The 15714-nt window shown below is 43.5% G+C and overlaps 1 protein-coding gene across 4 annotated transcripts in view; it reads left to right on the plus strand.

The window, feature by feature from the left end:
• Positions 1–15714, plus strand: part of PRDM15 (PR/SET domain 15) — a 60342-nt gene that overhangs the window by 27123 nt on the left and 17505 nt on the right. For all 4 annotated transcript variants that reach the window (XM_019525078.1, XM_019525081.1, XM_019525080.1 and 1 more), the window contains 6 exons: positions 90–184; positions 1496–1583; positions 3943–4110; positions 9091–9185; positions 10512–10643; positions 12896–13030. In XM_019525078.1, coding sequence (XP_019380623.1) covers positions 90–184; positions 1496–1583; positions 3943–4110; positions 9091–9185; positions 10512–10643; positions 12896–13030 — 713 coding nt within the window. The remainder of the gene's footprint in view (positions 1–89; positions 185–1495; positions 1584–3942; positions 4111–9090; positions 9186–10511; positions 10644–12895; positions 13031–15714) is intronic.

Here is a 15714-nt window from a genome sequence, read left to right on the forward strand (position 1 = left end):
CCCCCGCTTTTTTTTTTTTTTTTTAGGTGTTCCATGTGGAGTTGATTACATCAGCCTCTGACTCTGTTCTATCTTGATTGATCCCTTAGGTGACAAACTATTTAAATGTGAAGAATGTGCCAAGCTATTCAGCCGTAAAGAGAGCCTGAAGCAGCATGTTTCATACAAACACAGCAGGAATGAAGTGAGTGGAAATGACTTTTCATGAGTATGGGTGGAAATGTATGAAGAAATGTAGGATGTTATTTGGGGAGTGTGGTTCAGCTGTATGCAGAATGGTTGCATAGCATGCAAGAATCTGCAGGAAAGAGGGTCACTGAACTGGAGATAGCTGCAGGCTGAGGGCCGTATCCAGAGGTAAGCTCTGACTGCTACTTACACCAAATAGAATTTTTTTACTATTGTCTTGCCCACCAGTCCCATTTCTGTCTCCGTCTTTTGTAGATATAGATTATAACAGAAGCAGGACAGCTTCTGGTGTATCGGGCTTGCGCACGTGTGTACATAAATACGCATACATACATGCACATGTATATACATACATGTGTGGATAGCAACATGTAACAGAAGCAAAACCACTTCTACCCTATTGTAATCTAAATCTATAAAAGACATATGTATATGTGTACACACACACACAACACACGTGTGTGTGTTTGAGTGCGTTTATGCTTGCAGTGGAGCCCCAATCCTTGACCAGGGTGTCTTAGTGCTAATGCAATACAGATAATATAATAAAACACTAAGAGCGCCAAGGCTGCTTGCAGTGTTAAAAAAAAAAAATAAAACCCCCCAAAAACTAGCACTTTACTTTAAATTCCATGCGCTCTCATGCCGAGCCCAGTGCATGCCCAGTGCGTGGCTTGTCTGACATCTTGATAGGTCAGGTACTTTAATGGGGCTTTTTTGGTGCTTTCATCTAATAGCTGATTGAATCAGCTTTAGCTGAAAGAGCCAAAAAGCCCTGCTAAAGTGCCCAATCTATACAGATGCTGTGGAGCTGGATTCAAGTAGTGCGCTACATCTTCCGTAAAACGCACTTGTTTGTTTTAACATCTGCAAGCAGCCCAAGAGTCTTTCTATTGACTTCAGAGGGCTTTGCATCCAGTGCTAAGTATTCCAGTTGTTGGCAACTGATGCCAAGAATGTTATTGGAGCCTGATGATGAGTCTGGTGACATCTTGATTTTTTCCTAAATCAGATACCTCCATACAAGCTTGAAAATAGCCAGAGATTGCTAACCACGCACACCTAACGTCTCTTTTTATCAACCAGTAAGAACAATGGTACTTTTTACGCAGGGTTCAGAAGTAAGACTCCTCCATTGAGATGATTTTTTAATGTTTTAAAAGGGAAAAAAATTCCCCATTTGAATAAAATCAGAAGACTGAAAGTATTGAAAAGCCATCTGGATTTCTTTGCGGATTTTCTCTTTCTCCATTGTGAAATGACTTGTTTTTTTTCTCTTCCTCTCTTGAACATTGGCAATTCTCAGGTTGACAGTGAGTACAGATTCAAGTGTGCTACGTGTGAAAAGGCCTTTCGGATAGAGAGTGCATTGGAATTCCACAATTGCAGAACAGGTGATAAGAACCACTTACCCTCAAAGTTATCTAATCTTAGCTCTTTCAGGGGTATGTCATATAGTGCATCACCCTAGCAACCAGGAGGGAAAGGTAGTCTCTTGGGCTTAATATTTATCATGCTATCACAGCACAAAAGATTAAAATAAACAACTTGCTGTTTCCTTATGAAACATTATTTCAGACAGTTCTACTTCGGCATTATATTTTATTTCCTTCCTTCTCTCCAGTCTCACATCTCCAGCTGTCTCTCAGGTATCCAGTCACAACTTCCAATTTACTTTTTCTAAAACTAAGCATTAAGAGTTCAGATACCTAGCTAGTAATGTATCTCTGATTTTATTGTAATTAATTTAATCCGTAGTAAGGAGTGGCTGAACAATTAGCTCTGCCAACCTGGTCTGCCTACAGTAGATACTGTTACAGAATTTGGTCACCAGGCGGCAGGGAGCAATTGACTAGGGGACTGGACACATACCATTATGGCTGCATACATATATTCAAATAATCTTGGAGAGTTCTCCCAGAGTTGTTCTCCTGATAGAAAAACTTACCCAAAGATGCCTGAATGGTGAGCCCCCAAGCAGCAGAGTTTGCAGGGCTGACTGCACAATCAGGGGGACCCTATGCACATCTCTACAGGCTCTATGTCTGCCTAGAGACAGAAAGGGAGGAAGGAGTACACAGAGCAGCCCTGATTGACCGACCCAGACTGCTCACAGTCTCCCTGCAGCACATTATAGGGGTCATGAAGGGAGCATGTTTGTTCCCTGCTTGCCTGCAGAAGCAGAGTTCATCAAGCAACATACTTTCTCATGGGGAGAGGTGGAGAGCAAAGCACCCTGGGTTGCTGGAGTTACACTGTGCTGTAGTTTCTCTCAGAAGAGAATATGTACAGGCATTCACTCTCTGAGAAGAAAGTCTTAAGAGTGATTTAACCCTGGTTGGTCCCAGGTTATTTTTTCCTTGAGTAGCCATTTTTACTCTGGGAGAAAAATTCTGAACATCTGAAATTCTGAACAATATCTATTAACTGAATATCTATATGTGGCCTATGTTAGTATACTTTACATCACTGTATAATTGCTCTTCATTTTTTGAGGGGAATTTTTACCCCAGGGTGGCCTGACTTACACTGGTATAAGTTGATGTGTCATATATCTGCTCCACTTTTGCTGCAGAGCAAAATTAATTTAATTCTATAGTACAGTGACCAGTGTGGTGCTGTACTGGATTCAGGCAGCTGGAAGCAGCATCTGCATTGCCACTTTCTCTCTCTGGCCTCAATGCCCCTGCTGTCCCAGCTGCAGCCCAGAAATCTGCCTTCATCAAATGGAAGCAATACAACGTTGTTTCTTTCCAAAACTAACATCCATTTTGAAACTGTTCTTAAAAGACTTAATTCTTTCTCCTCTCTTGCCCCAGTGAAAATGTCATACTCCCTTATACTTTCCCAACTACTGGATTAGGCATAAACTTCCCATGAAGATATGTAATTTGTTATAAGGGCTTTGTACCTTCAATTGAGGCTTCTGGTTCTGTCAGCTGCCCTTAACCAGATGCTGGACTTGGTGCGCTACTGTTCAGATGCAGCAGTTCTTCTTTCACTTCCAAATAGAACATTGTTTTAGGGAAAGGTAGGACTCACTCTAGGCAGAATGGTTATGTATTTCAGGTAGTAGAAATAAAGCTTCACATGAAAAGCTTACCCTGCCAGAATCAGTGTTCAAGTTATCTTAAAGATTTACTGTGTGTTTCTCTTTGGAGTGGTTTGGTGAATTCTTGCCTTTTATGTGATAAAGAGAAGGGAATTTCAGTCAAGCTGCCTTCCAGTTGTTCTTAGAGGGAGACATGACCTTGTGATGTCAAGTGGGCTGGTAGTTTTATTTTTTAGTAGAAAGAAAAACTTACAAGACCATCTTACAACTAGCAGCCTGTTTCTTGCCTGCATTCTCCTTGATCCAAATGCACCAATTATAGGTATATCTAAATAGTGTCCTAGGGGTGCTGTTTTCGAGCATGTCCTGCTCCTGCTTTGCTTGTTCCAAACCCGATACTGCAGTAGTGAAATTGTTCCCTGGCCCCTGCCACTCCACCCCCAACTGCTACTCTATTTTCATTGTCCTTGTCAGCAGTGGTGGGTGCTGCCAGAGTGGCTTCACTGCCTTGTTTTTCAGGTGTGGCATGTGCAGAACTGGAGTGGGTGGGCAGGTACGGGCTCAAGAACAGCACCTTTAGAAGTACTAGGAAAGTGGCATAGGTGTAGCCTGGAAAGAGCAATTCTACACCTAATCGTAGAAGTGACTTCCTTTCTGATGTTTTCATTTGAGAAGGATTGCTTTCTTTGCTTTGCCAACAGATGACAAGACGTTCCAGTGTGAGATGTGTTTCAGATTCTTCTCGACAAACAGTAACCTCTCAAAACACAAGAAAAAGCATGGAGATAAGAAATTTTCATGTGAAATCTGCAATAAAATGTTCTACAGGAAAGATGTCATGTTGGATCATCAGCGGAGACACTTGGAAGGTAAGTATACTCAGGATAAAGCCACCCATCACCCTGGTAGTGTTACTTAGCTAAGGAGGACTAAGTCAATGCTTGTGTCTCACTCTCCTCTGGATACTAGCTATCATCTCAAAATCAGCTTAATCTTGTGTAGCTGGTGTAACCAGTTGCTAACAAATGAGGATATGGGCACACAATAATTATGCCCTTTTTAAAAGGGACATAGGAGCTTACTGCATTTCAGCTGTTTTGTTTGTTCATTCCTGTCCCACGGCAAGTGGAACTTTGAACTGAGACAGCTTTACCCCTTAATGAAAGGGGTTAAACAACCATGGTTTATTTTTTACTTATTCTCAGATGGGGGTAGACAGACAAAATAGTTTCAAGAGGTTTGCTGATGAGCGCTATGTCACCTACATCCCTTTAGAACAGTACAATTATCTGTCTGCCTGTGTCCCAAGTGTAGTGAATCATGGAAGTAACTACTTCATTCCTTTGAGTACTGAGATCACATTTGAATGCTTTTTTTTTTTTAGAAGAAATGCTCCAATCTAGCTATCAATGGCTGCATTTAACACATTAGTTTCCAGATAAAAATATTGTGGTCTGTTACATAGGATGCATTACATAGGTTGTATTTTAAAGAAACTTAACTGAGGTTGCAGGAACAAACTGTCTTGATGTATAGGAAGAATAGCAAATATGGCAGGCGACCAGCTTGGTTTAGCAGCGAACTCTTCAGTGAGCTTAAACATGAAAAGGAAGCTTACAAGAAGTGGAAACTTGGACAGATGGCTAGGAAGGAGTATAAAAATATTGCTTGGGCATGCAGGGATGAAATCAGGAAGGCCAAAGTGTAACTGGAGTTACAGCTGTCAAGGGGCATGAAGGGTAACAAGAAGGGTTTCTATTAGGGATGTGTGAAATGGGCTGTATTTGATTCGGATTCAGCCCGAATCAGGAACAGATTCAATTCATTGATTTGGTTCGCTGTCCCGATTTGATTTGGCCAAATCTGAATCTGATGATTCGATGCTGATTCGGAGAATCGGCAATTCAACCATAGACACAACTTTAAATGTTTTTTCTACATACCTCGAGGTACCAGGTGTGGGTTGTGAATGCTGCAATGGTGGGGTGGATGGAGCATCCCACACGAGTCGGGGGGGCCCCCTGCATACTCAGTGGCAAACCGAGAAGTAGACCGGAAGTAATTCTGGTCCACTTCCGGGTCTGCCGCTGAGCCCGCAGGTGCCACCCTGCTCCTCCCTGGCTTGGTGATCAGCCATGGGGGGACCCTGGATGCCCCCCCCGGAGCTGGTGGGGGTGTCCCCCATGTGCTCCTCCGCAGACCCAGAAGTGGACTGGAAGTACTTCTGTTCCGCTTATGGGTCTGCCGCCAAGTGCACTGGGGACCCTCCCCCCCCCACACTCCTGTGGGATGCTCCATCTGCCCCACCAGCTCAGCATTTACAAGCCATCTGGTACCTTGAGGTATATAGAAAAAACATTTAAAGTTGTGTCTATGTCCCAATCACTGAATCTCTCCAAACTGGTTCAGAGGGTTCCAGTTCTATTCATAGAGTTTCATAGTTTCCAGGGTCAGAAGGGACCTGAGTGGATCATCTAGTCCGACCCCCTGCCATGGCAGGAAAGAGTACTGGGGTTAAACGACCCCAGCAAGGTGTATATCTAGCCTCCTCTTAAAGACCCCCAGGGTAGGAGCCAGCACCACTTCTCTTGGAAGTTGGTTCCAGATCCTAGCCGCCCTGACCGTGAAGTAGCGCCTCCTGATATCTAGCCTAAATCTACCCTCTGCCAGCTTGTGACTGTTATTCCTAGTCGCTCCTGGTAGTGCTCGGGGGAACAGGGACTCCCCCAATGCCTGCTGGTCCCCCCTGACTAGTTTGTAACAGGCCACTAGATCCCCCCCCTCAGCCTTCTCTTGTGGAGGCTGAACAGATTCAATTTAAAGGGACTCCTGGTTCAATTTGGATTCGGAGATTCGGCCGCCGAATCAAGGCAAATCTCTGCCAAGTCAAATCAGTGACCAAAGCTTTGCACAGCCCTAGTTTTTATAAGTATGTTAGCAACAAAAGAAAAGTCAGAGAAAGTGTGGGTCCCTTACTGAATGGGGTAGGCAACCTACTGACAGATGTTGAGGAAAAGGCTGAAGTACTCGGTGCTTTTTTTACCTTGGTCTTCACGGGCAGGTTCAGCTCCCAGGCTACTGCACTGGGCAGCACAGTCTGGGGAGAAGGTGTGTAGCCATCAGGGACTATTTAGAAAAGCTGGATGTTTACAAGTCTATAGGGCTGGATGCAGTGCATCCAAGTGTGCTTAGGGGAGTTGGCCTATGTAATTGCAGAGCTACTGGCCATTATCTTTGAAAACTTATGTCTATTGCGGGATATCCTGGATGATTGGAAAAGGGCAAATATAGTGCCCATCTTCAAGAAAGAGATGGAGGGCGATCCAGGGAACTACAGACCAGTCAGCCTCACTTCAATCCTTGGAAAAATCATGGAGCAGGTCCTTAAGGAATCCATTTCTAAGCACTTGGAGGAGAAGAAGATGATCAAAAACAGTCAGCATGGATTCACCAAGGGCAAGTCATGCCTGATCAACCTGATTGCCTTCTATGATGAGATGACTGGCTCTGTGGATGCAGGAAAAGTAGTGGACATGATATACCTTGACTTTAGCAAGGCTTTTGATACAGTGTCCCATATATTTCTTGCAAGCAAGCTGAGGAAATATGGGTTGGATGAATGGACTGTAAGGTGAATAGAAAGCTGGCTGGATTGTTGGGCTCAAAGTGATCAGTGGATCTCTATGTAGTTAGCAGCTTGTATCAAGTGGAGTGCGCCAAGGTCGGTCTGAGGGTCAGTTTTGTTCAATATCTTCAGTAACCATCTGGAAGATGGGATGGATTGCACCCTCAGCAAGTATGTAAACGACACCAAGCTGGGGGGAGTAGTAGATGTGCTGGAGATTAGGGCTAGGATTCAGAGTGACTTAGAGAAATTGGAGGATTGGGCCAAAAGAAATCTCATGAGGTTCAATAAGGACAAGTGCAACATTTTGCACTTAGGTCGGAAGAATCCCATGCATCACTACATACTTGGGACCAAGTGGCTAAGCAGCAGCTTTGCAGAAAAGGACTTGGGGGTTACAGTGGTCAGTAAACTGAATATGAGTCAACAGTGTGCCTCTGCTGCCACAAAGGCTAACAGCATTCTGGGCTGCATTAGTAGGTGTGTGCCAGCTGATTGAAGGAAGTAATTATTCCACTCTATTCTGTATTGGTGAGGCCACATCTGGAGTACTGTGTCCAGTTTTGGGTTCCCTGCTACAGAAAAGATGTGGACAGTTAGAGTCCAATAGAGGGCAATGAAAATGGTTAGGAGGGTGGGGCGTATGACTTATGAGGAGTGTAGGGGAACTGGGACTGCAGAATTATCTTTAGTCTGCAAAAGAGAAGGTGGGGGGTGCGTTGAGAGCAAGATTCAATAGCAGCCTTTAACTATCCAAAGGCTGGTTCCAAAGAGGATGGAGCTAGTTGTTTTCAGTGGTGGCAGATGTCAGAAGAAGGAGCAATGGTCTCGAGTTGCAGTAAGGGAAGTTTAGGTTAAATATTAGGAAAAACTTTCTAGGAGGGTAGTGAAGCACTGGAACAGCTTACCTAGAGAGGTGATGGAATCTCCATTCTTAAAGCTTTTTAAGGCCTGACTTGACAAAGCCTGGCTGGACTGGTCTGCTTTTAGCAGGGGGTTGGACTAGATGACCTCCTGAGGTCCCTTCCAACCCTAATTTTTTGTGATTCTGTGTCAGCCTTAGGTGATCATAATGACCTCTTCTGGCCTTAAAAATCTACGTGCCTTTTGAAATGTCTGTGGCACCTGGAAAGTTTGTTCAATGAGCTGCTGTTTTCCATTGTGAATAAGGCAATAGCAACTAAGTACAAATCCATTTGGAAGAATACAAGTGGGTTTAAGACCAACACAAAAGATAAACACTTCATGCTTGATTCCAGGTCAGAAAATAAGACCATAAGAACTGAGAACCCCAAATCTCCATTGAAGTCCACAGGAACAGCAGGTGTTCAGCACATTTAGAAAAGTAGGCCACTAATCCTTCGAGCTGACAGTCAGAGAGAAAAGATTAAAAAAAAAATATGCAACAAAATCTCTACCTCTTAATCTATCACTTGGAGTTTGCTCTGCATTTTGGGGATGGTACTATCAGTAATTTAGAACAGGACATAGTTAAGGCAGTCTGGGGTCCAAGCCCCACCATGGAATTGGGCATGGTTCTGTTCTCCATGCCAATAGCCTCATCCCCCACTTTGAGTGTTGATGGCAGAAGGTGCAGAGACATTGTCATAGAACCTCTTCTCTCCTCAGAAATAGAAGCAAGAGCCCTTATTTTCCTCTTGAAAGTTGCTTTGGGGGCAATAGGTATCCTCACTGAACATGAAGAGGCCAACTGTAGGGTTGCTGAGCACCAGCAGCTCCCACTGGGCTTTTGGTTGGTTGGAGGGGTTTTTACAGTAGACATTTGGTATGGTAAGAACATGAAAAACGCCATGCTGAGTCAGGTGAAGCTCCCTGTAGCCCAGTATCCTCTCTCACAATTACAGAGTGCATGTCAAGGCAGAATATTTATGCAGGACCTGTCCAGACTGATCCATCCCTGTTCCTCTCCTTCAAAGCTCCCAGTATTTACAGGCCTAGGAAATCCTAATTTTGAGTACCTATTTGACACACCAACAAATAGGAAAATGAAATGCATCTTCAACAAATCTCTTGTACTTTTAAGCCACTTCTCACCATTTTAAGTAAGCACTGATCCTTTCATTAGGAGTCTAAATTGTGCAGAGAGCACTACTTCTGTGTATCACTGTTCTGCATAGTGTTTAGTCAAAGTGTCATACAGTTTAGACAGGAAACCATGGTTTATTTTATTTGTATTTTTTTTGATGGGGGCTGTTCCATTAAGGGGTGAGGCGCGTGAAAAGAGAAGATTTTGAGCACAGCACAGAGAACCTGGTCCGCTACAAGAAGGAACCATCAGGATGCCCTGTGTGTGGAAAGGTAGGCCTCTTTGCCAGTGCATGCAGTGAAGCTTTGCATTCAAGTACCAAAAATCTATCAGTGGCAGGTATGGAGTTCCAGCACAGGCTCTGTAGTTGGTTGTGTTGAGCATTTAAAGTTATGTTAAACAAAGCCTTATGGACAAATGTTATGAACTCTAATTCTGCAGAGATGTCTGTCTGTCCATTACCTCTCTTAGTCTGGATTAAGTTAAGTTTACCATATGCGGTAGCTCTGGCTCCAGCCTCGGGCACAGATCACATTGTAGCCCTGGCCCCAACCAGTCAGGAACAGCAGCAGCAGCAGCTCTGGCTTTGGCCCAGGTCTCTGCCCTGGGTCAGGACTGGAGTCATAGACACTACAGCTTCTCTCCTGCTGTAGTCTCCCCCTTCCTCCTCTCAGGTCCAACCCCTCCCCACCCACTCACACCATGGGGTCTGCCCCATGTGCACCCCTTTGCTCCCTCCCTGCACCACACAGTTTGCCTCACACTCTCCATTCTCTCCCACATGTGTAAGCCACCTTGGCCCCAGCCAGGCAGCAGCAAGAACCGCTGTGACTCTGGCTTCTGATCTTTGGCTCCTGTACTTGAATCCAGGATAAGGCTTTTCTACTTTGGGGTACCCTGAGATGCTTTCATGGGTGTTGTGGGGCACCGTACAATGTCACTGTTGGGTGTATATGCACACAATTCACAGGCCCAAATATTTCAAATAGGAATCCATAACGTTAAAAACGTTCTGACCTGTTGTGTTATTTTTGAGTTGTTTGCAACTGCAAAATTGCTTTTTTTTATTTTTCTGTAGTCAAAAACAAGTGAAAGCTAAAAATTGGCATTTTCCTAGGGTTCCCTTGAGTCTATTTGGGGGTGCCTTGACTAAAAAGGTTGAGAACCACCTGTTATAGACTAACTGAATCAGAGATGCATAAGTTTTCATACGTAAGAGCTCACTTCAAGTTAATAGTGATTTTATTTTTTGTTAACTCTACTTAAGTGTCAGTAACAGACAGAAGAATCCTCCCTTATTTCTCCTAACGTAGTCTATATCATTCTGTCTCACCTGGTAAGAAAAAATATCTGTGAACGCTTTGGGTGCCTATATATGCATATTTTGTAGTATTAATAGATTTTTGCATCACTCCAGTACTGAACAGATGATGAGAACTCTGCTGTTGAATACAGACATGTATGTCATCCAGCCCAGAAGCAGTATCTGTAGGAAAGCAGTATTAAATATGCCCTGTGCCAACTGCAAAATAAATCAAGAATAGCCCCAGTGTTCCTTTAGATGTGAAAAATTCCTTCCATGTTTTCTTCCTCTCTAGGTCTTTTCATGTAGGAGCAATATGAACAAACACCTTCTGACACATGGAGACAAGAAGTATACCTGTGAAATCTGTGGACGTAAATTTTTCAGGGTGGATGTGCTTAGAGACCATATTCATGTTCATTTTAAGGTAGGTTGTTAATATTTTGATAAAGAACATATGCTATATGGGGACCTGGTGACTGTCTATAAACTCACTAGGGGGGACCAGAAGGGATTGGGGGAGACACTGTTTCCCCTAGCGCCCCCCTGGCATAACAAGGAATAATGGACACAAGTTATTGGAGAGTAGGTTTAGATTAGACATCTGCAAGAACTACTTCACAGTTAGGGCGGCTAGGAGTTGGAACCAACTTCCAAGGGAAGTGGTGCTGGCTCCTACCCTGGGGGTCTTTAAGAGGAGGCTTGATGCCTACCTGGCTGGACCCATTTGAGTCCAGTTTTTCTCCTGCCCAGGCCGGGGGGTCAGACTTGAAGATCTACAAGGTCCCTTCCGACCCTACTTCTATGATTCTATATTGTATGTTATTGGAAACCGGTTCTAAAAGGGTAAGTGGCTAGGTGCATCTATGTATATGGTGGGAGCTGGTATGCGTTCTGGATCCAAACCAGAACTTCCCTTTGGCATCTCAAACTGCATTAATGGTTGGGAGGGGCTTTCTCTTTAAATTGAAGCCTTTGCAGCACACCTTCATGCAACACATGGTTAAATGCAGTTTATCTGCAGAGAGTTTGTGGAATCTCCATCCTCGGGGGGTTTTAAGACACAGCTAGACAAACCTTGGGTAGGATGATATAGTTTAGGGTGGTCCTGCTTTGAGCAGGGGGTTGGGCTAGATGACTTCCTGAGCTCCCTTCCAACCCTCATTTTCTATGATTCTTATGCTGGGGGAGGGGACTGAAGCAGGAGAGCCAAAGAGGCCATCCCTGTAAGTATCAAAGGGTAGATTACATGGAGGGGGAGTGCTGTCTAATGGTTACAAAAAAGCACATGGTTACAGAAAAAAAACTCCCAGGGAGTCAGGAGGATGGCTTAGTTCAAATCCAGATTGGCCACTGACACTCTGCAGTTCTGCACTGCACTTATCCAACAACATTGCAGTTGCTTCCATATCCCTGCTAGTTTTAAGCTAGCTGGCTTGGGTACAAGGAGCAGTGTAACTTGTGGTATCAGCATAATCTATTTTATCTTGCTTCTTAGCTCCATGCTGCATTGTAGCAGCTGGACTATTGAACTAGCTCAGGTATGCTTGCAGTGTCCTGCAGTTGCTTCTGGGACTGCACTATATGATTGCAGTATAGACCACAGGTAAGCAACCCCCAGCACAGTTGCCAGAAAGTGGTGTGCAAAGATATTTTGCTTGGCATGTGCATCTCAGGTGGATGGTAGGGAAAGGGCTGGGGATGCGCTGCCACAACAAGGATTGGCCTCTCATGGCTCCCCCACCATCCATCTCTGGCACGCCAACATCCAACAAGTGAAGGTTGCAGGTGTTTTGGCACCCTGCCCCAAAAATGCTGCTGACCTCTGGTATAGACATACCTTGCAAGAACTTGGATATGCCATTTAACCCACAGTCTCTCATTTTACTCATCTGAAGAAAAAAGAAAGCTTGCCTACATCACAGGGACTACAGCTTTCAAAAGTGTGAAAGGTACTACATAGAGTGAGTATTAGTTAGTATAGACATTCTTGTACTAATCCACAGGATACTTGCTGTTGGTGTGCAAAGAGCTAGTTGGTCAACTGCTGCTGCTGCTCTTCCTTCTGTTTTGTGCTGTTATCTGCATTAAAAAGGCATCTGGAAAGATGCACTAAATATTTGCTTAATCTTGCCTCCTCAAGAAAGCTATTGCCACAGTTGCTACATGGCAGTTAAGTAACTGTGAATGAGAGGAGGGAGGTTCCTGAAATAGTCTCTTGGGTACCATGTGTGAGAATTCTTAAAATAATAAAATATCCGTGTGGGGAAATGTTTTATTTGTTTGACCCACCTGTTAGTGCAATTAAGATTCAAGTGGCTTAGTGAAAAAATGCAATTTGTTTGATCTAATATGAGCTTGAGAGGTGCTGTGTTGTTCAGTAATGCCATTAAAATGATGTACAGCTTTAACCATGTGCCAGTTTAATTCCTGCTGATAACCTATAGGTAACTTTTTTTATATATGCACAGCTTTGTCATTTAATAAATAAATGTGTCTAATCACGAACTGGGGGATTTTCACTTTACAGGGATTTTATTAGATGTGAAAGTATTTTATTTTATGTTATTATAGCTGGTTATGAAACAAGTTTGTATACAAGAAGGGCAAAGGATATATTAAGCTCTGAAATAACTATTGGATTTAGTAAAAAAGAATCTCCTTCCCTACCTTAAACAGGACATCGCACTAATGGATGACCACCAGAGGGAAGAGTTCATTGGTAAAATTGGAATCTCTTCAGAGGAAAATGACGACAACTCTGATGAAAGTGCAGATTCTGAGCCTCACAAGTATAGCTGCAAAAGGTGCCAGGTAGATTTAAATACTCCTTTTGAACTAATGTGTGCTTATTTCTTTATTTTTGTCTTTTAAAAAGGAAAAAATATGCTGAGCAGAATTTAAAAATGTTGTCAGTTAGCTAACGAGGGGCCAGTATTTTGGTCCTCAGTAAAACACACGTGTAGATGCACCTTGTGTGCATTTTGTCTGCTTACAGTTTAATGCCAAGTATATCAATAGTCTAAGAGTCCTGGCTTTGCCAAGAAGGGTGGAGAACATCTGGTAGTGCAGACACTCCTCAGAAGCATGAAATGTGTGTTTAAAAAGGCCTCAGACATTAAATGTAGGTCCCTCTTGCTTGGTGATTGCTCTAGCCTCTAGACCAGTAGTTTTCAACCTTTTTGCATTTGTGGACCCCTAGAAATTTTTGAATGGATGTGGGAGGCCCCTTTAAATTGTACGTGTGGGTATTCACATACTTATTTATGACTGATCATATTCATCTTCTGTGGATCCCTTGAACATTGTCTGTGGACCACAGGTTGAAAACCACTGCTCTAAACTAATCTCTAAACAGTGGGTGGGTGCCACCACCACCAGTTTAAAGAGAGACAGTAGGCCAGTGGACAAAATAAGTGCATAGCTGCAGAAAGGTTAGGCTGTGAATCTCAGGTCTTATAGATGCCTAGACTCTGGAGAAAGCTAGGATTTCAAGCACAACTCTTATTATCAGCATTTCTTACAAGCATTCCCCTTACAGCTTGTTGACTATTGGGATGCCCACTCCTTACATAATTCATTCCATGCACCGTATGGAGACGTTAGGTGTCAAATTTAGTGGCGTGTATTATGTTCTGGGAACCAGATATCTATGAGTTGTGTGTGGTAATGCTTAGTCTTGCTTTATCCGAGTCCCTTTATGGAGCTAAGAAGCTCAATTCCTTGTCTGTAAAATAGGGATAATAATCCTCTTAGCCCTTGCCTGCCTTTTCTGTTTAGACGCTAAGGTCTTTTGTACAACAACGATTTCTTTACTTGCATGTTCATGGTACTTAGCAAAATTGGGCCTCAGCCTTAACTGGTGCTTCCAAATGCTATTCTAATATCAGTGATTATAAAGTGTTTGACCTTGCATTTAATTTCCTGCCTCATTTGAATCCAGTTGTTTAAACAACTGGAAACTGCAACACCTGAAGCTGTGTTCTGAGCATCTGATTGCCTATGCCACATAAATAATTACATTAACTACACATAAATGTTTACAAATAAAAAACAGAATTCATGCAATTCATGTTAAGAAGTTATCTGTGAACTGCGGTGATGGAGCATAACTGTAGTTGTTCAAATGGAACAATCCATGAAATAGTGCTGGAGGTCACAGCAGTGGAATGCATGTGTTGGCCATGTTAGGGGTTTAGACAGACTAACAGTTGCATTGGTATCAAGCAGATACAAGCTGCTGTGATGCAACTCTTACCTCTGAATGATCTTGTAATAATGTGTGTGGCAGAAATCACTCCATCTCTAACCCTGTTTCATTCAGGTCAGTGTTCAGGCAACTGAGCTCATTTTGTATCACTGCAGGATTATGTAGACATGTTACAGCTGATATGGGCTCCCAAGCATCAGCTCCCTCTTTAAGACAGCCAGGATGTATCCACAGCCTAAAAAGGAGGAGGCTCTTTCTGGCTGAAAATGTTGCCCTCTTGAACGTCTATGGGAGAGCACCACAGAAGTAGAAATAAGTTGTAGCAAAATAATAATCCCTTTATTAAGAAACCTTTTCTGTTTATCCTTCCCTCTTCCCCTAAGAGAGTCAAAGACAAGTGTAAAAGATGTTCTCTCCAACTACAGGAATCTTGCATTGACAGCAAACTGAGGTTAGCTAAAGCTCTCTAGTCATCCCATCTCAAATAACTGAAGGCCTCCTAACAGAGTGGTGTGAGGCACTTTACCTCTCCCATGGCTCCCTTGTGGTACCACCAGCAAAGGAGCTGCCTGAGCTACCATTTCAAAGAGGTCTCCTAAGTGAAAGGCTAATTTTGGTTGTCCTTCATAGGCATGTTTAATATCAGGAACTGGGTATTGTAAACAGGTTGCTTTCCCCAGCGCCATGTTCCCTGTTATCCACGCCCTATGTGGGGTATCTTTGGAGTCCCCTCTAAGGTTTCTTGTATCCTGCTCTTTACTCACCTGTCACGTCTTCATGGAAGTTATTATGTTGGTTATTAAAAGCAGGAGCCTTCCTGTTGTATTTCATAGGTTGGGGTCTTTTGCCTCCACAGGCCTTGACCTCAGTCTTTCTCTACCTAGGCCTCCTCATTTAAACCCACCAAATAGGGTTTGACTCAGAGACTCTAGCCCTCTTTCCTGCTCTAGTTTGGAGCCTGGCCTAGAGGTCTAGCCACCAGCCCCACAACCAGGGTGGCACAAGTTCGAGGCCAGGGGACAGACTTGCTTAGTCCCACCAAATAAATAAGATTGCACCAGACCTCCCTGGCCTTTTAAGATCATGCCTTCAGGCACCAGGGTCTGTGTACCCCCAAAAGCCACACCCCTGCTGGCACAGGGGTCCCCACTCCATAGTGGGCCCCAAAATGAGGTCTCCTCCTTTCCCTAATAACCTCATCCAAACCACCAGGTATCAATAGCCAAAAGAAATATGGACAGTCCCATCCATGGGCAATAACAGTCACTAAAAAAAAAAAAAAAAAAAA

The sequence above is a fragment of the Gavialis gangeticus genome, unplaced genomic scaffold (assembly GCF_001723915.1).
Source record: "Gavialis gangeticus isolate Ggan-Ray unplaced genomic scaffold, GavGan_comp1, whole genome shotgun sequence".
Taxonomy (NCBI): Eukaryota; Metazoa; Chordata; order Crocodylia; family Gavialidae; genus Gavialis; species Gavialis gangeticus.